The following is a 27,580-nucleotide window of genomic DNA, read 5'->3' on the forward strand; positions in this document are numbered from 1 at the left end:
ATCATTAGTTCCAGGCCACTTGGAATGTATCTTATCAGGTAACCATTCTTGACTCCAACTTTTGTTTCTACCTATGGCTTTCTCACTTTCTCTCCCACATAAATGGGATACTATTTTTTTCCCACCTGCGAAAACAGGAGAGGGGTTAGGTGGTGTAGGTGTAGATGATCTGGGCTCCGATTGCTGGGCTATAAATCCTGACCTGTCATTTCTCAGCTCTGTAATCTTGGGAAAGTGAGAAAATCTTAACGGGGCTTTGAAAATGGACTAAAATAATCCATGAGATTCTTAGCACGGCGTCTGACACACAAATGAAGCTCCTTTTCCACACAGTTGAAAACTCAAATCCAGTAACGAATATATTTTAGCATTAAGTAGAGGTCAGTGCATTTATGCCTGACTCGAGCCTCTGCGTTACCTAGAGAGGTTTTAAATTGAATGTGTTTCTGATGCCAGGGATGGGACAGGCTCTGAAATAAGCCTCTTCCCCTCGGCTCACGGCCTTGTGATGCACCTGTTGGGAGCATCTCTTCCGTCTCCTAGGAAGGGAAGTCGAGTCATGCTGCCTCTGGGCCTGCCTCTACACCTGGGGGGGTGGGACGAATCCTCTGATGGATGAACTGGGGACGAGTCTCCTCAGCCCCTCCCTTCTCGGAGCGAGCCTCCCTGCAGAGACCACAACTTGTCCTCCTCCTGCCTGTCCTGAGCCTTGTCGGGGGGGCCCTCACTTGGGAGACCTCATCTGACTCATAGGTGCCTTGGACTTACTTGGCCAAACTGCCTCATGATGGGATAACTTTATAAACCCTTTCAGCCACCACACGCAGTCACGTCCTCTGATGCACCCTCCATCCCTGATCGGGGTGATCTGGCCTCCGTCTTTACTGTCTGATTACCTCTCAGATGGTCCAGAACCCAGACGGTGCTTTGTATTCAGGGAACCCTCAAATGCTCCAATGTTAGACGTAATCTCCATCACCAGGCAAGACACAGGGTCAGAGACAGGAAGTACCTTCCTCAAGGTCCCACTGCTCAGATACAGCAGATTTGGGGTTTGACCTCAAATGTTTTTTTCTTTACATATTTATTTATCTCACTGAGACATAATCTACGTAACACAAAATTCACACTTTCAAGGTGTACAAGTCAGTGCTTTTTAGCACACTCACCGATGTGTGTAACCACCTCATCTCCTTCCAGAATACTTCCATCATCCCCCCAAAGAAATTCCATATCCACTCAGAGTCACTTCCCATTTTCCCCTCACCTCATTCATCCAACCACTAATATACTTTCTGTTTCTATGGATTTGCTAATTCCAGACGTTTCACATAAATTCAGTCATACACTGTGTGGCCTTTTGTGTCTGACTTCCTTCACTTAGCATAATGTTTTCAAGGTTCATCTCCTTTATAGCATGTGTCAGGATTGAGGCCATATTTTAGATAACAAGAAATTGTTAGTTTTATACTTAAGAGAGAAAAAATGAATATTTGTATTTCCTACTTGAGGAAATTTTGTCACGATGATAGTTATTGGGAACCTTATGTATCAGTTTAGTTTGAAACATGGAATGTGTTTAAAATAGTATCTTTGGTCTCGTGATGACAAAGGGAAGGAAGAACTGAAACGGTCAAAATCAGAGGGTTTTCATGACTAACTCCTTGCCGTCCACAAGGATCTTTGGTAAATGTTGATACGCAGCTCCAATCTTCTAACTTTTGGTTGAGAGACAGACTTAATACTGATTGAAAAATGGCTGGTGACTAGAGAGGGTGACAAAGGAGAATAACTAACTCCTCAAGGACCAAGGTCTACGACTTTATCACTAGGGAGAAGGCACTTACAGCTTGCTGGGAAGGGCTGGAAGGTCAGGGATGATCTCTTCATAGGGTTCCTCTTGGGCCAAGGTCTGAACACAGGAAGACTCTTGCATTCTTCCTTCCCAGGCAGACTCGGCTTTCAGCAGCATTTCCTCAATAAACTCAGACGCGGCAACATCTACGAGTAACAATAAGGCGATCAGAGCCAGTGAGTGGGAACATCCCACAGAACTATTTACTTTCAAGAATTCTGATATGTAACATGCTAAAATTTATCAACCCATGAAGCAAAACAAAAAACACTAAAAGTTTATGGTGGGAATAAAATGGCAGTGCTACCATTTTTAAAGACTATTTTATGTTACATCAGTGGCATATTTAATTACATGACATAATATAAAATGACACAATATAAAAATAATACGCACTGAGTGGTCACAGGTAAAATGTGAAATCACTGAGAAGCTAAGCTGGAGAGAACTTAGTGTCGTTTTATTCTCCGTGAAAGTCTTCCTTCAGCCTGATGAATGGGAATCAAAAGAGGAAAATAGGGGCTTCCCTGGTGGTGCAGTGGTTGAGAGTCCGCCTGCCGATGCAGGGGACACGGGTTCGTGCCCCGGTCCGGGAAGATCCCACATGCCGCGGAGCGGCTGGGCCCGTGAGCCATGGCTGCTAAGCCTGCGTGTCCGGAGCCTGTGCTCCGCAACGGGAGAGGCTACAACAGCGAGAGGCCCACGCACCGCAAAAAAAAAAAAAAAAAAAAAAAAAAAGGAAAATAGCTATACCTTCCCAAGGACTGGGCTCTTATAAAACATGCAGTAAGCATTCTATAAGCATTCTACTAACTGGGTGGCTGTACAAATAACTACTCGGTTGTGTTTTTAAAACAGTGGGTCTGGCCTCTCTCTGTGATCTGGGGGGATTTCTTTTTCAATCTGAAATAAAAATAATTATATTTCCTTACAAATGACATGTGAACAGTGACATCTGAACGTATTTGAGCAGCAATACAGCTGTGCATTAATCAAATTTACACTTACTAACAACTGAAACTGAAAATCAATACGTCCTGAAGAAAAATCACATGAATAGCAACTAAGAACCTAATGGCTGTGGCTACTCCTTTCCAACCCCCACGACTAAACTGCGCGACCTCTTGTGTCCGTGAACTTCAGTTACGTGGCTTCGTGGGCTGAGTGAGGTAATTCAGCCACCACAAGAAGATATCAATGCCAGGATTTTATCATCATTTGCTTTAGATTAAATCATATCTATGTAATGAGTAGGAGACGGCTCAGCGCCCTCTTCTTGGGAGATTATTTCCATACCAAGCAACAGCTATACCTCAAACTGCTTTTATCCCTCAGATAATTTTTTGTGTGTCCACTTCAAATTCAAGACGCGCAAAATAACCAGAACATAATATAGTATTACTCAGCCATAAAAGGGGTCATTTGTAGACACGTGGATGGACCTAGAGACTGTCATACAGAGTGAAATAAGTCAGAAAGAGAAAAACAATTATCGTATATTAACTCATATATGTGGAATCTGAAAAAATTGGTATAGAGGATCTCATTTACAAAGCAGAAATAGAGACACAAACGTAGAGAACAAGTGTATGGATACCAAGGGGGAAGCGGTGGTGGGATGAACTGGGAGATTGGGATTGACATACATACACTATTGATACTCTGTATAAAATAGGCAACTAATGAGAATCTACTGTATAGCATAGGGAACTCTACTCAGTGCTCTGTGGTGACCTAAATGGGAAGGAAATCCAAAAAAGAGGGGATATATGTATACGTACAGCTGATTCACTTTGCTGTACAGGAGGAACTAACACAACATAGTAAAGCGACTATATTCCAATAAAATTTTTTTTTAAATATATAGCAGTGATGATGATTTTCATGTGCTCGGCCACAATATGGGTGTCTAGTTGATTGTTTTCTGCACTATCATTTTAAGTGGTTCCTTCTTCTTGTTGTTGGTATATCCTGCATCTACCTGAAACGAATCAACAAATGTTTACTGAGAGCCTACTGTGGTCCCATCACTGTGTCTCTCATGACCAACATGGCGTGGAGAACTGATTATACTGATGCTAGGCTTTGCGTGACCAACGTGGGCAAAATTGTCTAAGAGAGTCATCAGACACTAGGCCTGTGGCGGCCAGGGCGGGATCTAGACCAGCCGCTTAGTCACGCCCGGAGCTCTGGGACTGTCATTGTCAATTGCCTTGAGTGTCTGTTTTGGTGAAATTGACCCTAGACTGAAAAGGTCAAAGTGTGAGAGACAGAGTCCATGCAGTCCAGGGTCAATGATATATTCCATTCTCTGGGAAAAAAGCCAGAAATACGATCTGGAAAAATGTGATCTCCTGTTAGATCTAGAGTTAACAGAGGACGGGGTTTATATGTACAATAAAAATATTTTTGAAAAAAGATAGGAGAAAGCTACAAATTTCTATGTACTCTTCCAATATTTACCATTAGGCAAATTTTTGTAGATAATAGTAAGGTCACTACCCTATTATTAAAATTAGCGTGGTTCTAAAGTTTGAGACTATTAAGCCATCTTATAGTTTGTTAAATCTTCAATTTATTTTCAGCAAATAAGATCAATAAACATTAAGCAATGATACTTAATTCCAATAAAAAATAGAGCAAATCTCCCATTCTCTCTTAAATGGGAGGTTTATCGGGTAATTATACTCCTAGAAGCATGTGAAATAAGAAATCTCAGGTGTGAAGTGCTTTCAGGTTAGTAGAGGTACAAAAACAAGAAGAATAAATATATTTAAGTTATTCAGATCAATTAATACCTTCAACATTTTTACATTATTTTGTTACTTATGCAAGACTTTTCTCTTTGTTATTTAGAATTCTTATTTTTAATATACCCAAAGTAACTTACAGGTAGTAACACTGTTGTCAAGTTTTAAAAACTAGAAAATGAACGTGGTACCCACTTTTTAAAAGAGTGGTAAAAAGGACTCTAGAAAATTTCAAAAAGATGTTGATTAAAAAATAAGTAACATTAAGATTTTCAAAGTTTTAAATTAGGTTGAGAATGGTAGTCTCTATTGCTTGCAGTATAAATATCTGCACAGAAAAAAAAATACTCTTACCATTTAAAAATACCCTAATGAACAAGCATGTATTTGGTATGGTGAGAAACTAGTTAAATAACAGAAAAAATATATTTTAAAGTAAGTGACACTGCAGGAATCACTGGCCGGGAAATTTAAAGCCCAAAGAGCACATTGCAATGAAGTCCCTATAAACTTAACTGCTCTCTGACAGGTACTTGTAACGTAGCAGTGCACAGGAGTTTGTGAATCAGGCTTGAACCGGGTTGGGTTTCACAGAGCATCTCAGGAGAGGCTGACTCACTTTGGAGCTGTGTCAGTGATGGGTCAGCAACTTCCATATGATGGGAAGAAGGCAGTAACCGCTCAGGGGTCCAGGATGCTCACAACCTACCTGAAGCCTTCTCCTCGTTGCAGTTCAACAGGTGTGGATTTGCCTGATGCATCAAAAGAAGTTTCACCAGGTTTGCCTGAAACATTAAAGGTAATTGAAATAGGAAAGATTATGCTGGATACTTAAGATTCATCAGTGAAGAATCCAAAGTTGCTATCCTCCAGGGGCACTGGTGGAATGAGAACGCATTAGCGTAACCTGCTATGCTAAATGTTTCTTACTCTCTCCATTTCCTGGTTTTTTTTTTTAATGACATTCAAACTGTTTTATCAATTAATGCATTCAAATAAAAAATTACTCATCAAGTGGGTTAAGTCGTTGAGGATTTGAAAAGGTTCACTTAACGCCTTTCACATCGATTTTAGGGCACCTAATGGGAGGAATCACGTTACAGTGTGTTTTGTTTTAATTTAACAATTCATGAAAGTCACACTTCTTGTTACTGCCCATCCATTACAGCATCATGGACAATATGAACCTAAGGTCTAATGGACAGTTAGAAAAACTTCATCTCAAGTTATAAGAATAAAGCAACTTGATGAGAGATTAATATATTTTTTAAAGTTTATTATAAAATACATCGTACATACAAAGCATATGTATAAGGGATAGGTACCGTTGAAAGAGCAAATAATGAAATAGAGTCCAGTGCACCCAAGTTCTTTAAATGTCATTCATAGTATGTTTGTGTGTTCTTTTCCCAAATTATCCCTGTTCCTACTTCCCAGAGTTGACCACCGTCATGAATTCTATGTTAACCGTTACTATGTTTTCTTTGTAAGCTTAGACCTTACTTAAGAAGTATCCCTAATCAACACATCGCTTTGGTTTCAGCTGTTTGTCTCATTTATAGAAATGAAATCCTGGTGTATATATTCTTCTGCGCTTTGCTTTCATGAATTAACATTGCATTTTTGAGGTGATGGGTTTAACCGAGCTCCATTTGTTTGTTTGACTGCACAGAACTGCATTGTACAAATACATCTAACCACCTTCCTCTCAGTGGACATTCAAGCCATTGCAACCATTTACCTATATTTAAGAATAATGTTGCTATAACTATTCTAGTTTATATCTCTTAGTGTACACATTCAAGAATTTCTTCAGGATAAATGTACTTAGGACTGAAATTGCTGGCATACAGGTCTGGTCATGTACAAGTGATGAGCTAGCTCCAATTTTTTTTCAAAGAGTTCAAGTTTACACTCCCACTGCCAACCAGAGTTCCTTTTGTTCCACATTCTATTTAATAATTTTATGACCAGCTATTTACATATTGCTAGATTCACATCCTCCCTAACACTTGATATTGTCATTTAAAAAAATTGAGCTACTGTACTGGGAAAGAAGTAGTAGCCCAGTACAGTTTAACTTGCATTTCCCTGCTGACAATGACGCTGCACACCCCCTCATGTGCTTTATTTCCATTCTTGTATTTTCTTTTGTGAAATCTGTTCAAGATTTTTTTGCCCATTTATTACTGAAGTATTTTTCTTTGAATTATTGGTCTATATGTTCTAGATACATTTGTCAGATATATGCATTACCAATAATTCCTCTCATTCTATGGCTTGCCTATTCATCTTCTTAAAAATGTCTTTGGATGAACAGGATTTTTAAAATTTGTTTTACTTCTGTTTATGCGTAACTTTCATATATATTTTTTTTTTCTTTAGCTGTTAGTGCTTTTTAGGTTCAAATAACTCTTTGCCTACTCAAAGGCCATGACAATATCATAATACATTTCCTTCTAAAAACTTTATAATTTGAACTTTTACGTCTATGGTCCATCTCAGGTGAATTTTTGTAAGTGGCACCTAAAGGCTTAAGGTTAATTTGGGTCCAGCATCCTTTCTCAGCAGTATTTGTTAAAAAGACTATTTTTTCTTATTGAACTGCTTTTGAGGCAGTCTTGAAATAAGTAAAAAAAACTTATATTCTTGAAAAAAGTATCTAATGTTTTTTTCAAGATAATTTTGTCTATATAGGTCCTCTGCATTTCCATATAAACCTCAGAATGAATTTTCAATTTCTGTGAGAAAGGCTGTAGTATTTTGATTGGGATTGCGTGAAGTAAACAGATGCTAGATTAGCTTTACACGGCTGCCATAAAACATTACCACAAACTTAGCGGTTTAAGCAATAAATAATAACTATCTTACACTTCTGCGGGTCAGAGGTCTGACGCCGGTCTCACTGGGTTCAAACCAGGGCATTGGCAGCACTGTTTCCTTCCGGCCCCAAGGGAGCATCTGTGTCCTGACTCTTCCAGCTTCCAGAGGCGCCCACATTCCCTGGCTGGGGGCCCCTTCTTCATCTCCAGACCAGCAGTGTCGCACCTCTCCGACCATTTCCATTGTCGCATTTCCCACCAACCCTCGGCCAGGAACGGGTCTCCGCTCTTAGGGGCTCAGTGATCACAGTGGGCCCACCTGGAGATCCCTTCCCACGTCCAGACCTTTAACTTAGCCACAGCTGCAAAGTTCTGCCTTGTCAGGTAACATACTGACGGGTTCTGGCGATCAGGGTGTGGACAGCTGTGGGGACCACTATTCTGCCTTCCATAGGCACTATTCTCAGCAAAACCCACTGGCGTCCCGGGGGGAAAATTAGATGGAACCTAGGGGATAAGATAACGTCTCACCTCTTCTTATGTACGCAGTCTAGCTTCACTGGCTCACAGGGAGCCGCGGGCAGAAGCCTCGCACCCAGCCCTTCAGACCAGAGTTCCTGGGGCCAAATGGCTGCCCCCAGGGCACCTCAGCTCTGAGGGCCGTGCGCAGAAGCACCGCCCACCACACCTTGTCCAAGATGGTGGTGGCGGGCCGTGTGCAAAAATCTGCACCCGGCACCGGAGCTGCGAGCAACGAATGCACCTGTGCTACCCGCCCCCGCACAGAACTCCAACCCCTCCCACTGAGAGATCCCTATAGCCAGCCACCCCCACACCTCTCCTCCGATCAAAGAATAAAGCTTCCCCACAGAGAACCATATTCCATATCCTGTAATAAACCACAACGGAAAAGAATATGAAAAAGAATATATAGATATACAACTGAATCACTCTGCTGTACACCAGAAATGAACACAACACTGTAAATCAACTATACCTCAATAAAATTTTTAAAAAAGAATAAAGCTTCCCTGTGTTTCCGAACCCAACTCGGTCCTGTTCTATTGGTGTCAGCAGGCCAGGCAGGAGGACCCTTGTTGGGGCCCAACTTGAAAGGGTCGGTAACAGGATCTTAACAATAGTCACTGTCTCAACACGTGAATATGGCTTACCACCTCATTTATTTAGGTCTTCTTCACTTTTAAATTATATTGTTTATATTTATATAATACGGTTGTATAGTTTCCAGTGTAGAAATCTTACATGTCTTATGTAAAAACTATCCCTATATATTTTGTTTTCAATGGTATTTTTCTTTTTAATTTTGGAGATTCCTTTGGAATTTTTATTCTTTCTCTTTTCCTAAGTTTGTCTTTCCATTTCTCGGTTTATTATATTGACTAGAAGGGGACTGGCTTTTCTGATCTGTGGCTTTGTTGTTTCTGTGACGTTTGTCAGTCATTCTCCACCCATGCAAGCACTCTGCTCAGACACTCCAAAGCATCTCCCCAGCCATCAATCACTGCTCTTGTTAGTATTCTCATTGTAAAATTAATTAGATTTTAAACAGTTTGTGCCATTGCTAGCTTTCCCACAAGTCCACTGCAAATCAGTGTTTGGTTTTACAGAAAATAAAATATATCAATAACACTTAAATCATGTTACAGCAGACTGCTTATATTTAGGGTTTATTTTTATTTCCAAATATATACAGTTTACTAAAGACATAGATGTTCTCTCGAAATCTGAGAGACAGAATATATAGAGCAGGGTCCCAGGACATCAAAATGGGTATAGAAAAGAGTTTTGTTTTGTATCAAAAATTTGAGAGATTTGCTTGCTTTTCAACCATAGGAAAGGAAGGGAAGAAGGGAGGAAAGGATGGAGGGAGGGAAGAAGGAAAAGAAAAAAGCAGGAGGGAGGGAAAAAGCAAGGAAGGGAAGGATGAAGGGAAGAAGAAAAGCAGAAAGAAAAGAAAACATGCGAAGCCAAGAATTATGTAACATTGCCCTTGTTTTTCACAATTTTGAAAAAAAAAACAGCAGTACCTAAAAGCTTTCATTTTATGACAAAAATGTCCGATTGTAAGAGAATCTAACAATTACTTTGCATTTCTAAATTTAATTCACTCTTTACAGAACTCCAAAGAGAAACTTGGGCAATCTCTCTGCAAATCACCTCTCTCCACAGCTTCCCCTGTAACTGCAGAAAGCACTGGAGTGGTCAAAGCCAATGGTTTCCTACATGAAAATCTATGACCACAAAAGGACTTCCATTTTCTTTGGGGCCTGTAAAAACAAACATTCATGTGTGGAATGAAGAAGATTCTCTCACTTGGGGAATTCCATTTTTCTTCAAGTCAGTATTTCCCACGTGCTTCCAGTTAGAAATCAGTGAGGCGTGCCCCGGAACTAAATTAAGCAGGGCAAGTACTGATTTCAATTTCAGAGTAGTCTGCAACGTTTGTTTTAACCTCAGGTAAGATCTTTAGGTAAATTACTTCAGTGTGAGTAGGTAAAGTGTGAACCCAACAAAGATTCATCTCCACTATTACAAGAACTTTATAATCACCAAAACTATCAGAGGGTAAGGTGGCTGACATTCTGTGTGTGTGTGTGTGTGTGAGTGTGTGTGTGTGTGTGTGAGTGTGTGTGTGTGTGTGTGTGTGTGTGTGAGATTCGGGGTCTCTGTGTGTGTCAAAGGAGGCCCTGCGTGGCTGACAGAAAATATATTTAAGCTGAAATTTAAACTCACACAAATTACTGGCTATGGACTTTGCTCATTCTTTGGACAACTGTATTTCGGTTTGGATAAATTCAGCAAAATTAATTCCTTGATGGTCATTTAAATTACTTCTTTAAAAAGTAAAAAAAAGAAAAACTGAGCATTCAGAGATAGTCAAATTCCTAGTCCAGAAACTAAAAGAGATTGTTTCACTTAATAAAGAGAAATTATGTTAAACGTCTTTGGGAATTCAGAATTTGCATATCCTACACTCATCGGTTCATACTCTACATCAAAATGGGTAAATGCCTCTAACTCAGAGCCATCTGAAAAATTTCAGATCTAAAATATAAAAAGATTCCTCTGATGAACTCTTTAGACTATTAAAGAGGTGCTGCCCATCCTGTTTTGCCCTTCATTGAACTCCCCCTCCACCGTGCGTGATCTCTTTGAGTCACCTATCACAAATCTCTATGTCCAGCGCCCCCCAACGCCCTGCTCATGCCCAGGTACTCCTGGATATCTCCTTGAGGATTTCTCCTGTTGGCCCACCACTCTCAAGGTGTGTGCTCACCCACTGTCTCTTCACACATGTGTTCAGTGATGCACTGAGACAGACAAGCATCTGCTAAACCAGGACATTCGCTGACTCTCTCATGAATAAGTAGTAACTGAGTGCTCTGTGCCAGCCCCGTGCAGGTAAAGAAATAGACATTGTACCTGCACTCAGTTCTCACAAACTAGAGGGTCAATATGAACAAGTATAAGAGATAATTCCAGCATGCGATAAGTGATGTGGTATGGCGGATACAGGTGCTACGTAGGGTGCATGACGGGGGCATCACACTGGGATCCAGGAAGGTAGAAAAGACAGCCAGTGAACTGACAACTCAGGGGAGTCCTGCAGGGCAGGGAAGATTTAACCACTCAACAATTTCAAGAAAAGCAAAGAACATGAAAAGGTTGTACATGGCGGCATATTCCAGAAATCGAAAGAAGTTCAGTATAGCCACATCCTCCAACCTGGTGGGGGGAATAGGAGAAAAACAGCGGTAGAATTAAGCAGAATTCCTGGCCCATGGGGACTCTTGTGTGATGGAGTAGGTATTTTATATCAGCAGCAATGGAAAGGATGGTGGATCGAAGAGTTCTATTACATTTGCATTTAGAAAGCTCGCTGTAGCCACGTTGTTGAGAGTGGAGCGGAGGAGGGGGAGAGGACTCTATTAGGAGGCTGATGAGCTGATCCAGAGGCAGAGATGCTGATGCTCTGGGTGAAGGCAGAGGCAGTGAGGATGTACAGATTAATCGGTTGTGGTTATAACTCATACAGCTCAAAGCTATTCACTAAGGAGGAGTTTGTGGGCTCAGTGGCTTCTTAGTTATGGGAGAGGCAGGAAAACGATAATGCCCAGGTTTGTGATGAATAAATGGTGACACACAGAAGGGACAACAGACTGGGGAAAAGAAGATGATAATTCCCTTTGTACACAAGTTGGGTCTGAGGGCAGACTGATAGAGATTACCCACCAGGCAGTGGTCCTCATGGGCCGGGAACTTGAGAGAAAAACAAGAAAGGGCTTTGGGGGCTGTGATCACGTAGAGCATTTGAAGTTGCAGGTGTGAGATTCCCTAAAGACGTGTAAACATTGAGAAGAGAGGGAACCTAGGATCCAGCACTGAGTTTATCAATAGCTGATGCTCAGCGGGGTACCAGAGAGTGTTTTTTGTTTTTCTCAATGGAAAAAGACATATCTAAAGAATAAAAACTCTGAATATATCTCAATTCTTAGGTACTTGGGTAAAATGTATTTAAGAATACAAACGACTCCTTTGAACATCAAGATATGCAGGTTGTGTGATTCAAGATACTTTTGAAGGGAAGGAGATTTAGATTTTAGCATTTGTACAATTATTTACTTATCTCTTGTTGTAGCATTGCCAATCCTATTATAAACACTAAAAATATGTACAAGGCTAGAATAGAATTTTATTTTATGTACAACTCGTAAAAAGTTGTAAAATCAAAGGACTTACTGCTCACGTAACTTATTCAGTTCCTAGTTTTAAACGAGAACAGGCATCTCTTTTTTTCTCACTGGAGAAGTTAATATATTTATAAAGGCAAGTTTTAAAATATGTATGCATGTCAGTTATAAATCCCAGTATACACGTCAGTTATAAATACTGTTATAAATTATGGACTGCCTTCTCCAAAAGGCATTTATACCTGTAAGATATTTATAAGAAACTGAAGTTGTGATGAAGGTCTGTAAAAATGCCATTAGTCTCTCTAAAATGTTAGCATTTCTAAAGTTTTTTTCCCTGAACTGAGGTGTATTTATTTACAGTAAATTTCTTTAGAGAATTATAAATCTCCCATGCCTATAAATTGATATCCAAATAATACCTCTTTCTAAAATATCATTTCCAAAATGAATATGAAATGGTATTTTTACGGGTGAACAATTTTTGAAAACAATTCAAGACATCCTATGGTATTTTCTGGACAAAATAATCAAGATACAGTTTACTCAAAATCCTCTATCAACAGAAATCTCTCATTGTTTTTTGATCTCAATCGAGGAAGAGTATTCTGGGTTTGGTGTCGTGTGTTCCAATGGAAAAGCCCCACTCTATCGTTCAGTGTTAAAGCTTTGCTTCTAGTTCTTGGCTGGTGGATTTGTCCATTCAAGCCCTTCCGCTGCTCTGCTGGACACCAAGAAAGCATGCTGGGCAACACAGGTAAAGTCTCTGCTGTGTTGGAGCTTACGCTCTGGTGGAGACCCCATTGGAGTAGGTTTAATGGAGCAAAATGGAAAAGACATATGATCTTCAGACCCTCTCCTTGGCACTAAAATGTTGAAGGATTTAGAAAATACTCAATTAATGGCGAGTCATTTTCTAGAGAAGCAGAGGGTAAAGGTGAGATTGGTTTTTAAATCTGCCTTATCTGTACACTATCAGTGGCCATTTCTGGAAAACTGTGTGTTGGACATCTGTCTCTGTGAATCTAGCAGCTGGATCAATTGACCTGGACACATGGGCACAGATGGTCTGATGCATTTACCTCCATCATTCTCACCAACCTTCCAAGCTATGTAAAAATCCCCTTTTAACAGAAGTTGATGGTTCTCAGTGATTGAAGACCCTGGGGCCAGGCTCTAGGGAGGAAGAATCAGCAAGGCTGGTTAGGCTCCTACAGCCAGCGAGGGCTGGCTGGTGCTAGAGCCAGTGCCGGGCCATGGAAATCCTCAGAGCAAAGCTGGTTGAATCCCCGAGATGTGCAGAATGACCTATGGTGTGTATGTGTACGTGGGAGGAGTGTCTGGGAAATAGAAGACAAAGTAGGAACCCCCCTAAAATTATGTTTTTTAAAAGTTGGGGTCAGATATTGTGCAGCTGGTTTTGGAAAAAATGCAGCAATTGGGAAGTGTTTCTTCATTAATTTACCATTAATCATTAATAAATGGTAAGCGCTGGGAATGTAGCTGGTACACTGGGAATACGGTAATAAAAACATTCACCTTAATTGCTCTGCATTTTGCAAAGTCAATGCAGCTTTTGAATCATATTTCCCATATAAGTTCATGACTATGTTTCTCTAGGCTGAAAACATAGTTTCAGAAAACCCAAAGTTTGGGAAATTTTTGGAATGTGACAGGTAATGGCGTGGAATACCGATATCCTCTACCTTATCCATCAGTGATTCTTCTATCTTATGGCTTTTGTGTGACAAACGTTCCAGGAAGCTTTATGAAGGAAGTAGCAGTTGTATTGGGCTTATGTGCCTTACATCAAGTTTTACAGGTCTTTCATAAATAAGTAATTTTTGTAAACAGAAGCAGTTGTTTTAAAACACACCAGCTTAGATTGATTTCTTACTGGTCCTCTCTGCTAATTATAATAAACCCTGGAAATAACAAGCAACCCAAGAAGAACTCTGAAAAGTCCAAGGAGAAAGGTGACTCAGGACCCACAGAAGGGTGAAACCATGGACGGGCAGGGTAGCCTACGTCCTTACACCCAATAGAAGAAGGCAACCCTGGACCCAGTGTTTCCCAGCCCAACCCAGCGACAGAAGGGGGCCCAGGTAGAGGCATCCCTCCCCCTTTTAAACCATGTCTCCCTGACAATATCAGGTGAATACAGCACCATGACCCTGCTAACACTAAGCGTCAGAGCAGGCACTCTTTTTCCACTGAGACCGAGATGCCCCTCCCCAAAGAGAGACAAGGGTGGCTGGGGAGGGGATGGCACCTGCAAGTGGCGGGGGGGGGGGGGGCGCATACTCCAGAGGCCTCCAGCCCTGAAAGTCCTTTGTCCCCGTGGAGATTCTCCTACCCCACCCAGAGACATGGGGCAGCCTGGCCCGAGGAAACGCCTTCTACCCCTTTGGGGACACCAGAAGAAACCAGTAGGAACTCCAGGGGCACCAGATAAACCAATCATACCAAAATAATACCTGGAAGGGTCTGAAAATTAAACTGTCATTGGATCCACCTCCCACTCAGGTAGACTGGAACCTGAACGCTTAACCTAAGCAGGGTGACTGCCTGCTAAAATAGAAGATGTATATAGGACCAAGATTCTCCTAGCAACATAGCCAAAATGTCCAAGAAGCAATTAAAAATCTCTCATCATGGTCATACCAAAATCAGAAAATCATAATTTGACTAAGACAATTAACTGACACCAAGAGCAGGATGAATCATGCTGGAATTATTTGATGACGATTTTAAAGCAGCCATCATAAGAATGCTTTAACAAGCAATTACAAATTCTCTTGAAACAAAGGATAAAATAGAACACCTCATCAAAGACATAGAAGTTATAAGACAGAACCGAACGGAAATCACAGAACTGAAAAGTACAACAGCGAATAAAATGCATCAACTCATACCAAATATTTCATTTGACCTGCAGTTAAATAAAACAAAAACCATACACTGGGTCCTGAAAAAACCCATTTAAATGTCTGGTAACAGAAAAGTGACATATTTAGTCCAAGGCATGTTTTTAAAAAATTTTTGTTAAATCTAGTCCTATTTCCCGAGCTGATTCTCTTATGAAAGTGGTTAAAGGGAAACAATTAGCTCCTCTTTGCAATGATACCTGGTCCAAAATCTAAAAGCCCAGTCAGTCAAAGTGAAGAATTGGTTAAAATGATTCATTCAAGTTTGGTAGTGTTCTGCTACATTTTCACTTTCAGATTTAGCTCCTTCCAGAAGCAATCTCTGACTACAATGGGCACATTTTGATAATTTACTGATTACCACCTCATCAGCACAGGCCAGTAAGTTGTGTTCAAGGAAAGAGTACTTGCTTATATGTTCACTTCTCTATTTTTTACAGATGACAAAACTTCTCACCCAGCGTATCCTGGGATGCTGCTGTGCTAGCATGGATTACTAATGTCCTGATGGTATACTTTTGATGCCCCGATACTCCTGGGATCCTAGTGAGACCTGGGAAACCTGGACTCCTGAGGCCAATGATTGCAGCTACATCCAGCCTTATCTCATTAACCCAACCATTCACTTATGCACACGCTCACTTGCTAGAAGCACAGATTTGGAGTTGTCAGTAGCCTGATAAAAATATTTACTGAATGAATGAATCTTTTTTCTACAGGAAACGTCATCAGAACAAACAACGTTCTTATTAGTTTGGAAGACCTTCCCAAGCAATATGCTTTTCCTACGATGCTTGAGATGCAAATGCTTTCAATTTATTCAACAGTTGCATGACTCAAATTGTATGATGGATATTTTGCACACTGGTTAGTATCTAAGGGATTTAACTTACTATAAATTCTGTGAGTGAGATTGTTACCACAAGCTAATGTTTGGACATCAACAAGTTTAGCTTAAATCCCCATATATATGTAACCTGAGTTATATTTTCTACTATTACCACTAAGACTTTCTCTAACATAACATATTATGTATTTTTTGTAAATCAATTGTAACATTAATAAATTATTATGAACACCGCTGGATCACATTCACCCATATAAATTATTTAGAAGTTAAAGTTTGCTTCTTCTTTATGGTATATTAGTATCTAGTGAGAAATTAGTTTGTGCAGTAGTAACTCAAGATATATTAGCTACAGCCAAGCATCAATTCAGAGAAAGAACTCTGCTACCCATCCTTCATTCATTAAAATGAAATATAATTTATAGAATAAAATAAAATATAAAATCTAATTTTGCTTTACATCTACTAACTCTAGAAAACAAACACAATTACCTTAGACTCATGAAACTGTACACTGATAAGAACTATATAATATTAAGAAAATAGTATTAAGTCCATTCTATAAAGAATGTTTCTAAGTTTTGATTATTTCTCCAATGATTCTGACTACAACACGCAGAGTTCTGAGGAATGTAGGCTATGAATGTGTCCTTCTAAAAGTAAATGTTTTCTTTCAACCACAAACATATTTGTTTAGTAAGACGATTCCATTAAAAGTCAAGTTACATAATGTTAGTACATAATCTGAAAACAAAACAAAATATGAAATGATGCACTGATCATAAAATAATTCTTTAAAAATAACCCAGAACATTATTTTACCTGGCCGTACTTTGCTGCCAAGTGGAGTGGGGTCCAGTACTGATTATCTGCTACATTGAGATCCCCGCCATGTTCCAGGAGAAGACATACCACTTCCTTGTAGCCACTTGCACATGCCATATGCAACTGCAACGAAGAGATATTTTGTCATTTAACTTAAAAAAGCAGGGACAGCAATGTAGTTTATTCAGTGGTTGAAAGACACCCATTTAATAAAGTATCAGATCTAAAACACAGAGACCTTTTAAAAAGAACACATATGTAATTTTATTGGGTACGAGTGGATGTCGTCATTCTTTGAAAAAAGGGTTATAGGTTGATTATTTATTATTTTCCTTCTGACCCTGACAATGTGCACTTTTCCATGTAATTCCTATTTCCCTCTCCAGTGCCCCTTTCTACTATAATCTGAATACTTGTAAATACAAAATATAATATCTCAGTGATTTACCACTTCTTGCCCCAAAGTCACACGTGTACTGACTAGCTCTAAAATTCCAGTCCTGTATTTGGTGTTACAGGAGGGGGACTCAAAGATATAAATGACCACAGGAAATGTGATCATTGCCATGGCTACATACATGTAAAAGGGACAGGAGGGGCTTCCCTGGTGGCGCAGTGGTTGAGAGTCCTCCTGCCGATGCAGGGGACGCGGGTTCGTGCCCTGGTCCGGGAAGATCCCACATGCCGCGGGGCGGCTGGGCCCGTGAGCCATGGCCGCTGAGCCTGCGCATCTGGAGCCTGTGCTCCACAACGGGAGAGGCCGCAACAGTGAGAGGTCCCCGTACCGCAAAAAAAAAAAAAAAACGGACAGGAGCACTAGAAAGGATGAATTAATGCCAACAAGCTCTAAAATGATTATGTAGCTATCATTTTAATATTCTCCCAGATGAGTTTCTCAATGCAAACTGAAGTTTAGAAATGAAGCCTCAGGAACTACCATGATGAGATCAGGGTTTGGAGGAATTTTTCAAATTTTCCTATGGGGGAATTCCTGTTTCTTGGCAACAGGTTTTATTTGTAAGTAAATTATCATCATCCTCAATTTAAACTAGGTTATTAAGTAACTACATGGTGGAATTTGTAATCATAATAATTAAGAGGAATCTATAAGGAAAGGAAAAAGAAGAACTAATTTAAAAGTAGTAAAAACAACAACTTCTAGGTTCTGTAGCATGGAATCTTGTAGCTCGACTCCTTGCCATTTTTATTACAAAGACAAGATTACAATAAAGTCAAAAGGGCTTATTCAATATTAATTTTGATAAAATTCAGAAAAAAGTTTGCTTTTCTATCTTTGGACTTAATTATGCTCTTCAGTCTACAGTGACGTTTATATATTTATGTTTTGTATGTACTTTCAACTACATTAGAACAACAAATAATTCAGTCTAACTTAAGGTATAAACATTAAGAGATTGCCACACTTGGTTACACACAGAATTCATCTCGTTGACATTCCAGCAAACCATCCCTAGAATGATATATCCACAGCTATTTTAGAGAAATATGATTTTACGTATTTTCCTAAAGAACTCATCTTTCTCCTGCTTCTAAATTTATTTCATATTATTTGAATAATCAGTCAGTGACTGGCAAGTTACCCTGCTATATGCACTAACATCTGGATTTCAGATGCTCACTTGTAGCATAAGCCTGCATGAAGAATGGGTCCACTGGTTGGTTAGCGCCTCATACTAAGATGCGAAGTTCGTAGGATCAACCCCTTCGTGAGTAGATTTGTTTTCCATGTGGCAAAACTCCGGTTCCGCCATTCAGAACTTAGCCCAACTCTCACCCAAGTCATCCCCTGAGCTACTCACGAGGTAAAGACTAAAAGGAAAACCGTCTTGGCTAACTTAGCAGCAAAGCAATACAAAGCAGGGGCTACCAGTGACGTCTAGGGCAGCAGGCACATTTAATCCTCGGTTATCTCAGAATAAAAGCAAAACACCTAACTTTTTTTTTAAGTATGGTTGATTTACAATGTCGTGTTAGTTTCAGGTATACAGAAGTGATTCAGTTTTATTATATATATATATATATTCTTTTTCAGATCCTTTTCCCTTATAGGTTATTACAAAATACTGAACATAGTTCCCTGTGCTATACAGTAGGTCCTTGTTGTTTGTCTATTTTATATAGAACGGTGTGTATATGTTAATCCAAAACTCCTAATTTACCCCTCCCCCTCTTTCTCCTTTTGGTAATTAAGTTTGTTTTCTATGTCTATGGGTCTATTTCTGTTTTGTATTTAAGTTCATTTGTATCATTTATCACATGGCATATGTGTGGAATCTAAAAGAAAGGCACCAACTTTGAGTCACTCCACTTCATCACAAGAGATAACAGAATATTTAAAAATCATCCTAGTAACATATCAGAAGTTTAGAGCCATTACTTTGATTCTACTGGCAATCAAGTTCTGTATCCTTAAGTCACTAGACCTATGGGTGGGTACCGTTTCTCATCATGGAAGTTCGACTTCAAGTTAAAAATTTTTTAAAGTGTCTATTTTCTGGGCTTCCCTGGTGGCGCAGTGGTTGAGAGTCCGCCTGCCGATGCGGGGGGCACGGGTTCGTGCTCCGGTCCGGGAAGATCCCACTTGCCGCGGAGCGGCTGGGCCCGTGAGCCATGGCCGCTGAGCCTGCGCATCCGGAGCCTGTGCTCCGCAACGGGAGAGGACACAGCAGTGAGAGGCCCGCGTACCGCAAAAAAGAAAAAAAGTGTCTATTTTCTGAAACGGAATTTATAGTCCTGCCTTGTCCTGACCATGGCTGGACGGTATCGGTGCCAAAATGTGTAAGTGTTGATCACATGACATCTTAGAATACCCCTCTCCTGCTATGAGAACCACAGAGGCAGTGGTTGTTCCCGTAGAGAATTAGCAACAGCTTTCTGGAAGCACAGTCCTCATGGAAAGTTATCGCAAGCTGGAAATCACCTACCCAGTTACAACACAGAACAGGACGTTAAAGTGGTTTCACAAACGTCCTGCATAAAAGTTCTACATTATTTCTTCTCTTCAGAACAACCGATGGGACAGTTACCATTCCAATTTTGCAGCTGGAGAAGTTGTGGATTAGATCACTGAGGTAACTGACCCAGGGAAGCAGGGCCACCGTGGGCTGAAGCCACGTTCCTCTGCATGCCCGGCACTCACATTTTGAAATAGCAAAGGCGAGTGGACATCCAAGTTGGCCGGGCTACAAGGATAACGCTGCAGTGTGAATGCTCCTAACAAACGTTGCATTCGCTCCACAGTTTATTTGTTTAAACATGCAAATGTTCTTCCTGCAAACCTCCCCTGCCTCACATACCAATTCGGTATTATAATGTGCGTCTCTAGAACACGTGCACAATTTACACACTTGCTTGTTTCCCCTGGCACACCAGCGAGGTTGGCACGGCTGTGTGTGTGAAGCGTGGCTTATTGCCACCTTGCATACTAATGATGCGAAGCTCATAGGATCGACCCCTTTAGGAACAGATTCGTTTCCATGTAGCAAAACTCCAGTTCCACCATTTAGAACACAGCCCCACTCTCACCCGGTCATCTCCTCAGCTGCTTATGAGGCAAAGACTTAAAGGAAAACCCTCTTGGCTCGCTTAGCAGCAAAGCTAGCCACAGCAGGAGCCACCAGTGACGTCTAGGGCGGCCGGCACATTTAATCCTAGGTCATCTCAGAACAAAAGGCAAACACCTAACTCTGAGTCATTCCACTTCATCACAACAGAAGATTTTAAAATCATCTTAATAAAAAATCAGTGGGGCCTGACTTCATGCAAGTTGGAAGTTTTCATTATTATATATGTCCAGACACTCTAATCTCTAAACCGAGGCTATGTACGGTGACAGAAAGTAACCACAAAAGCTTTGTTCCCTAGATGTGACCAGAAAACTGATGACACTGGCTAAGTCTTCTTCCAGAAGTAAGGATGAAACAGTGCTGCCGAAATTTAAAAATAGGAAACAAAAATAAAATTGCTTGATATTTTGCACTTCATGGATAATTATTTTCCAACAAACCAAGTAAATATGGCTCAAGGCCAGATGTGATACATCAAATTCTGTGACAAGACAGGAAAGAACCAGCTTCTTGATAACATATATACTAGTTATCAGTGCTTTCAAAGAGTATTTATGAAACTGAACTCAGGAACTCCTTTTCATATGCTCTGTAACGTGGCTTTTTTGGGGGGAACTGTATCCTTTTCTGAAGCTTTTGTTTTCTTTTAAGAAGAATAGTAACGTAAACTAAGAGATCTTTTTAAAAGAGCTATCTTGGTGGTGGGAGGGATAAATCAGGAGTTTGGGATTAACATATACACACTACTCTATATAAAACAAACAACAAAGTTCTCCCGTGTAGCCCAGGGAAGTATACTCAATATCTTGCAATAACCTAGAGCAGAAAAGAATCTGAAAAATAATATATATATGGATAACTGAATCACTGGGCTGTACACCTGAAACTAATACAACATTGTAAATCAACTATACTCCAAAAATTTTTTTAATAAAAATTTTTAAAAAGAGCTACCTTATATTTGGTTTTTTTATTGCATGTTCCTAAAAAAGGAAGAAAAAGCAACATAAAAACCATCTTACTAGGAGTTGATCCTCCTTGAGTATTCTGTTAACAGTTTCACCTCTTTTGCACATACAGTGTAACAGCGTGGGGCACTGTGCCTGATTTTGAACCACAACTGACATTCCAACTCAGGATGTGGAAATCCGTCTGCGGCCAAGACTGTCTTCTTATCATGATCAGCAACAACAGTCAGGAACACACCATCCACATGCCCTTTACAGAAAGACAGCTCCAGGAGTGGCAGCTATTAACATAATCGACCAACCAACTCAGACAAAAGAATCAAAGAATCTGCTATTTGCCAAGTGCTGTGATCCTCAGGGAAGGACTTCCCGTTCACTGTGACTTTCTTCGTACAAAGCGTCACAACCTCAATAACAAAACAAGATTTAGTTATTACAGAATAATGATATGCCACACTTGTGTTCTCTGTTCAATAAAAAAGTGACCAGGAATGTCAAAATTGCAGATGGTTGAAAATGATAGCAATTTATTGCTGTGTATTGATTCTTCTAATAGCTTATCTTCTGAGGTATGTAGGTCCTTTTATTGAGCGGGGATTGAAGCCCATGTGCTGTTTTTATTTAGCTGTGATTTCCAAAAAAAACAACATGAAGTTGTAATATCTTCTGCCAAACAAAGAAACACAGACTCCACTGGGTTTTTACTATGCATTAGATGTGTTAATTAACGTAGTTCCTGCCTTAAATGAGCTGCTAATTAAATAGCCCACTCTCGTCTAGGATTTTGACCTCACTGTTCCACCAAAGCCGTCCCGATGAGAAGACCGAGGACGCCCAAGTTACCAAGTCTGGCAGCTGAGTCTCCACCTCCGTCTCCTTGACCTCTCAGCAGTGTTACCTTGATAGTTAATCATCCCTCCTCCTCACGCTTTCTTTACGGGGCTCCCGGGACATCTCATATACTCTCGGTTTTCCTCCCACCTTGGGAGTTCCTCTTCGCCTCTCATTTCTGGATCTTCCTCTTTTCCTGCTCCATGGCTCAGTCCCCAATCCTCTTTCCTTCTGTTATCAAATCAGTGACTTCATGCAGGGTCAAGGGCCTCAACAGCACGTACGTGCTAAAGGTCCCCAAACTGCTTGTCCAGTCCAGACATCGCCCGAATTCCAGACTCCAGTATCCAACCACAGACTCGGCACCTCCACGACGTCGGCCAAGAGGCACTTTTAACTTCACATTTCCAGAATCCACCCTGATCCTCCCTGCTCTGAGCCCGGTTCTGAGCCTTCTCTATCTCATTCGGTGTCAACTCCATCATTCCAGTTGTTCAAACTAGAAATACCGGAGTCATTCTCAAGTCTTTCCGTCCTCTCTCATCCCATTCCGGTCAGGAAATCCCAATGGACCTTCTTTCAATGTAGACTGAAATGAGCCACTTCTCATCACTCCAGCATCTACCATCTTGGTCTGAGTTGCATCATCGCTTGTTAGATTAAAGCAAAAGCCTTCTAACTGAACTCTCAGCTTCACCCTCATCTTTGACAGTCCATCCTTATCACAGCAGTCAGAATGAGGGATCCTTTTAGAACAGGAGTAGGATCCTCTCTTCAGAACTCTTCAATCTATTCTCATCTCACACAGCGTAACTGCCACAGTCCTCGCATAGGCCCACAAGATGCTGTGTGATCTGGTCCTGGTTACCCCTCTCCTCCTGTTTTCCCTGCTCATCCACACTAGCCTCCGCACTGTTTATCAATCACACCATACCTGGCCCTGCCTCAGGGCCTTTGCACTTACACCATTTAGCCTGGAATGCTCCTCCTTCACACCTACAGTGTGTGCAGACTTCTTTCAGGCCATCACTCGGAACTCTTCTCGAGAGTGAGACCTTACCTGTCTACCTACGCAAAATGTCAACTGTATACCCAGCATGCCCCGTCTTGTTTTACTATTTTTCATTTGCATTTATTATTAGTAATATGCTATATATTTAGCTCATTTATGTTGTATATTACCTGTCTTCCCCCAATGAAACGTGAGCCCATGACAAGAGGACTTCTGTGGTTTTGTTCACTACGATTTTGTTCACAGGTCACGGTCAGTAAATAGTTCCTCAATAAACTAGTTGGAATGTTTTTCCATTTGAATGTGTTATTTTTCAATAAACTCTAAACATGCTCTGTTTTCTTTTCCTACAGCTTAGAGTTCCATTTTTGATAGTCTTCTGAAATTTACATCCCAAAGGCCAACATCAGTATCTAGGAAGATGATTCTATCGAGAAGTCTCAAGGCACTTACTTTGCACTTAATAAGTCTAGAAAGCTGTCAGGTGTCACACAACTCATATCCATTTGGTTACGTTGCTTTCCTCATCTACCGTGCTCAACCTCACACCATATTTTCCCCATGTTGTAGAAACTGGACCACTTTCTAAAACTGGTTCCAACCAAATTCTATGCACCCCATGCTTCAGAGCTCATAATCCCTTCTGCTGCCCTAATTTACTTTCCTGAAACTTAAAACATTTACGTATTTCCACAATCATTAATTTTAACCCCAGCATGCCCAGCCCAGGTAATTTTTATGGGTCAATAGGACCAAACATTCTTATTTTGGTGATTAGACATTGTGTTTACATTAAAATTAATCCAAATTTAATTGTTGTGTGTTTAATTTTCTGCAGCTGTGCCTGATAGCAAAAAAAAGAAAAGGAATGACAGGAGTTTGCTTGAATTTAGAAATTCATTCATCAGAGTAACCCAGTTTCTTTTGCTTAAAATTAAAATGAAAACATTCTCCTGTAAGTTCCATCTCAAAAATCACATTGACAAAATAATGGATAAAAATTACTCTAAATTTGTAGGAAAAACATGCATACAAGGAAGGCTTAAAGAGAATATATCAACAGATAAACGTTGGGTGATGGTATAAGTGATTTGCATGTTCCTCTTTGCAAAATTTCTGCAATAAATATGTATTACTTTTAAATCAGAAAAATAAAAAACATTATTTAGAAGTTAATTGTGTATAATTCTATGTTTTAGAAATCAACGTACGTTCTCAACTTAAGCAGTGTCTCCTAGTGAAGCGTGGAACTTACCAGTGTTACGCCATCATTATTTTTCTCATTAACATTTCCTCCACATGACAAGAAGTGTTTGACGTCTGTTAGCATACTCATTGGTCTCTGAAGCTTCATCTGCCGCAGTGATGTCAGATCCACTCCTGGGGGGAAAAGAGCCTTTTTCAAACAGAATGTACAGTGCTCCTCAGCTGCAGGGGGTAAAAATTTAATTTTATCTTATATTTTTCAACGTGTTCCTTCCTCTTTGAAGCTCCTCTTCCAATTTGAATTCTCACTCAAAGCATCCGTAATTGTTTCTCTTGGCATGCAGTCTTATTTCCAGCTAGAGTCTTGAATAATTTTCCTCTTATTATATCCCAAAGTGTGATAGGATGCCTTACCCATGGCAGGCTTTCAGTGGATTTCTGTTTTAGTATAAATCATCAGCATAGACTGCCCAAAGTATGGTAAAGTACCTGCACTGAATTGAAATGAGTTGTAAAGACATACTTTCTGTTCCCTATGATTTTCCTCATTAAAATAGTTGCTCCTAAAAGCAATGCAGTGTCCTGGAATAGAAAAAGGATTTAGCGGGAAAACTGGAAAATTCTGAATAAAGCCTGTAGTTTACTTAATAATATTGTACCAATGTTAACTTCTTAGTGTGGGTGAATACAGCACGGCTGTGTACATTTGTAACGCTAGGGGAACCTGCATGAAGGGTATCTGGGACCTCTCGGTACTATTTTTGCAACTTTCCTTCAAATTATTTTTTAAAGGATGCTCCAAATGATGGTTTCATGACTATTAATGTTAAGAAGGAGAAATAAACTAAAATTGAGTGAAGACTGATAGCCCGGCTTCAATGAGGTGGGTGGTTTATGCAGAGAAGACTCAGTTCAGCTCACCTGCTTATACCTCTATTCAGTATATATTTCAACCTGAGCTTTCATGGTGGTGTAATCTCCACGGTAGCGTATATCTCTGCATTTCTGCATCCCCTGTTCCCAACGTTGGTTCCTAGACATAATAGGTGTTTACTAAGGGGAAATAATCCACCTCATTCCAAGTGAAAGTAATAATGACAGTCATAGTGAGATCAATGATGCTGATGGAGATGATTCTGCTGCTGCTGAGGAGATGACACCTGTCCCTCAGCAAGTGTTTGCTATGAGCCAGCCACACTTCTGAGCAATTTCTATCTCTTATCTGATTGAGTCCTTGCGACAAACATGGAGAGAGAGCAGTGGGCTAGAGCAAAAAGGCTGGAGTGATCCTCCTGGCTGTGCCTGGTCTGTGGCCGACCTCCCCAGGGTGACTCCTGGAAAGTGACTTAGCCTGGCTGTCTGTATCCTCCGTCACTCAGATAATAATACATATCCCAAAGGAACAAAGCTATGGGCAACGTTTATAAGACCTGTCTGCGTGGCACAGCGCAGCATGGTGCCCATCGGCTGTCATGTCCCCTTAGAGCGCACCACGCCTGCCTCCCTGCATCCTTTGTTCTCCCAGCCTGTGTCTTGCACTTACTATTTGTGCCAGTGGGGGCAGGTAACTTATCCTCTGCCTCAATTTCCTCATCTGCAAAAGGGGCTGACAGTTTATTTCACCAGTTGTCGTGAGAAGGAGTCAAAACACATACAGCATATAAAACAGGATTTAGCTTGCAGGAAGCACTCAATGAAAGGGACCTGTCATTTCATTATCAGTCAGCCTTCTGGTACATGGATCACCTGCCATGCATTCAGGAGTGTTTTTCTTTACAATAAGGAGGCAGGGAAAAACCAAACAAAATAAAGCCAAATGCAGTATTTGAATCGTGTAGCTTGTTTCAAACACTCAGTTCAAAGCAAACCCATTTTAGTAGAAACATGAATGAGAAACACCAAAGCCACACCTCAGATTCCTCATCATCAGAAGCCATTGCAGAAGAACTAACAGATTTCCCTAATAGGCACGTTGGAGGTTTCTAAACAACCAGCTGAAACTGGCACTCTATTCCTATTTTTAGGATTATGGAATTTGACACGTGAGTAATATCTGGAAAACACTGTTTCTCAGATGTCAGTGTTCAATTTTGCATGTGCTGAAGTAGCAGAAAAACCTAACGGCTGCCCTACCCTAAGGCCATATTATTTTAACTTTTATAATATTGCATGTTTACTGAAGTGGTACGCATCTCTTAGAGAATTATTTAAACATGTAATTAAAATTGAGTGATAAAAAAAGAATAGGGCTCAAAGATGAAAGACACAAATTAAAAGAGATTAGCTGTCACTCATTTCAGACTAATGCACATTACAACATATTAGGTGGAAACAATCTATTTTTGGTGACTGTTGTGAAGATATGAGGGGAATATTATGACATTGTACCCCATTATTTTAAAACTTTATTTTGAATCAAATATGATACCGATTAAGATGTGATTTTTAGATTTTTTCCGACATGTTCGGGGAAAAAAAACCCACAGATCTATTTTTGGTAAGACAATAGAATGGAAATTCCCTCACTTCTTGGTCAAATTTCTTAAGATGCTTCTGGAAAAAAGCCAAACAAGATGACTGCAGCCCATAAGAAATCTATTATTTTGTAGTGGATAACGGGCCAATCCTCTCTTTCTGAAAAGAAGTTCAGTTTTATTTTCATACTGTTTCTTGAAAAAATTAATACATGCCCTGCTTAGATTTACTATTTGGAAAGGAATTTAGTAATTTTTTGTTTAATTTCGGACATAAGAAACCAATCATTTACCTGAAATGCACAAGTTATTACATGTGATACTAATTACTGCTACCTGATTACATTTGATTATATCAATAAATGTACATTAACATCTCAAGTCAATCTGAACCTTATCTTAACCTTCCTTAACTGACCCTCTCAAGGTAACATTGTTTTGTAACAATTCAGCGTTTCCTTTTCTCCATTATCCATCCTGTATCCGGGGTATTCTGTGCCGCTATCACAGATAATTTTATCACTATGCTATGACATGACCCACCCCATGGTTGTACCCTGGGGTTCCCTAAGCTCCGAGAATTGCATCTAATCTCAATTTTTGTCACTATGGGAAGCTTCCGAGGAGATCCAAGACTTGACGGGAAGCAAAAAAGTTAAGCAGGCTAATGATGAAAGTTGTTCTAGCAAAAGAGAAATAAACCAGTTTAAGCCAAAATGGTGTTGTAACCTCTACCGAATCCTGTTCCCCAACTCTGACCACAG

The 27,580-nt window shown here is 40.2% G+C and overlaps 1 protein-coding gene across 1 annotated transcript in view; it reads right to left on the reverse strand.

Moving 5' to 3' along the window:
* The window catches only part of MYO16 (myosin XVI), a 401,447-nt gene that overhangs the window by 288,888 nt on the left and 84,979 nt on the right, over positions 1-27,580 (reverse strand). The window contains exons 5-8 of the mRNA XM_027115848.1: positions 24,392-24,516; positions 16,736-16,861; positions 5,315-5,390; positions 1,848-2,001 (exon numbers count right to left, since the gene is read on the reverse strand). Coding sequence (XP_026971649.1) covers positions 1,848-2,001; positions 5,315-5,390; positions 16,736-16,861; positions 24,392-24,516 — 481 coding nt within the window. The remainder of the gene's footprint in view (positions 1-1,847; positions 2,002-5,314; positions 5,391-16,735; positions 16,862-24,391; positions 24,517-27,580) is intronic.

Source organism: Aethalodelphis obliquidens, unplaced genomic scaffold (assembly GCF_003676395.1).
Source record: "Aethalodelphis obliquidens isolate GAN/ISIS:26980383/991018 unplaced genomic scaffold, ASM367639v1 scaffold15, whole genome shotgun sequence".
Classification (NCBI taxonomy): Eukaryota; Metazoa; Chordata; class Mammalia; order Artiodactyla; family Delphinidae; genus Aethalodelphis; species Aethalodelphis obliquidens.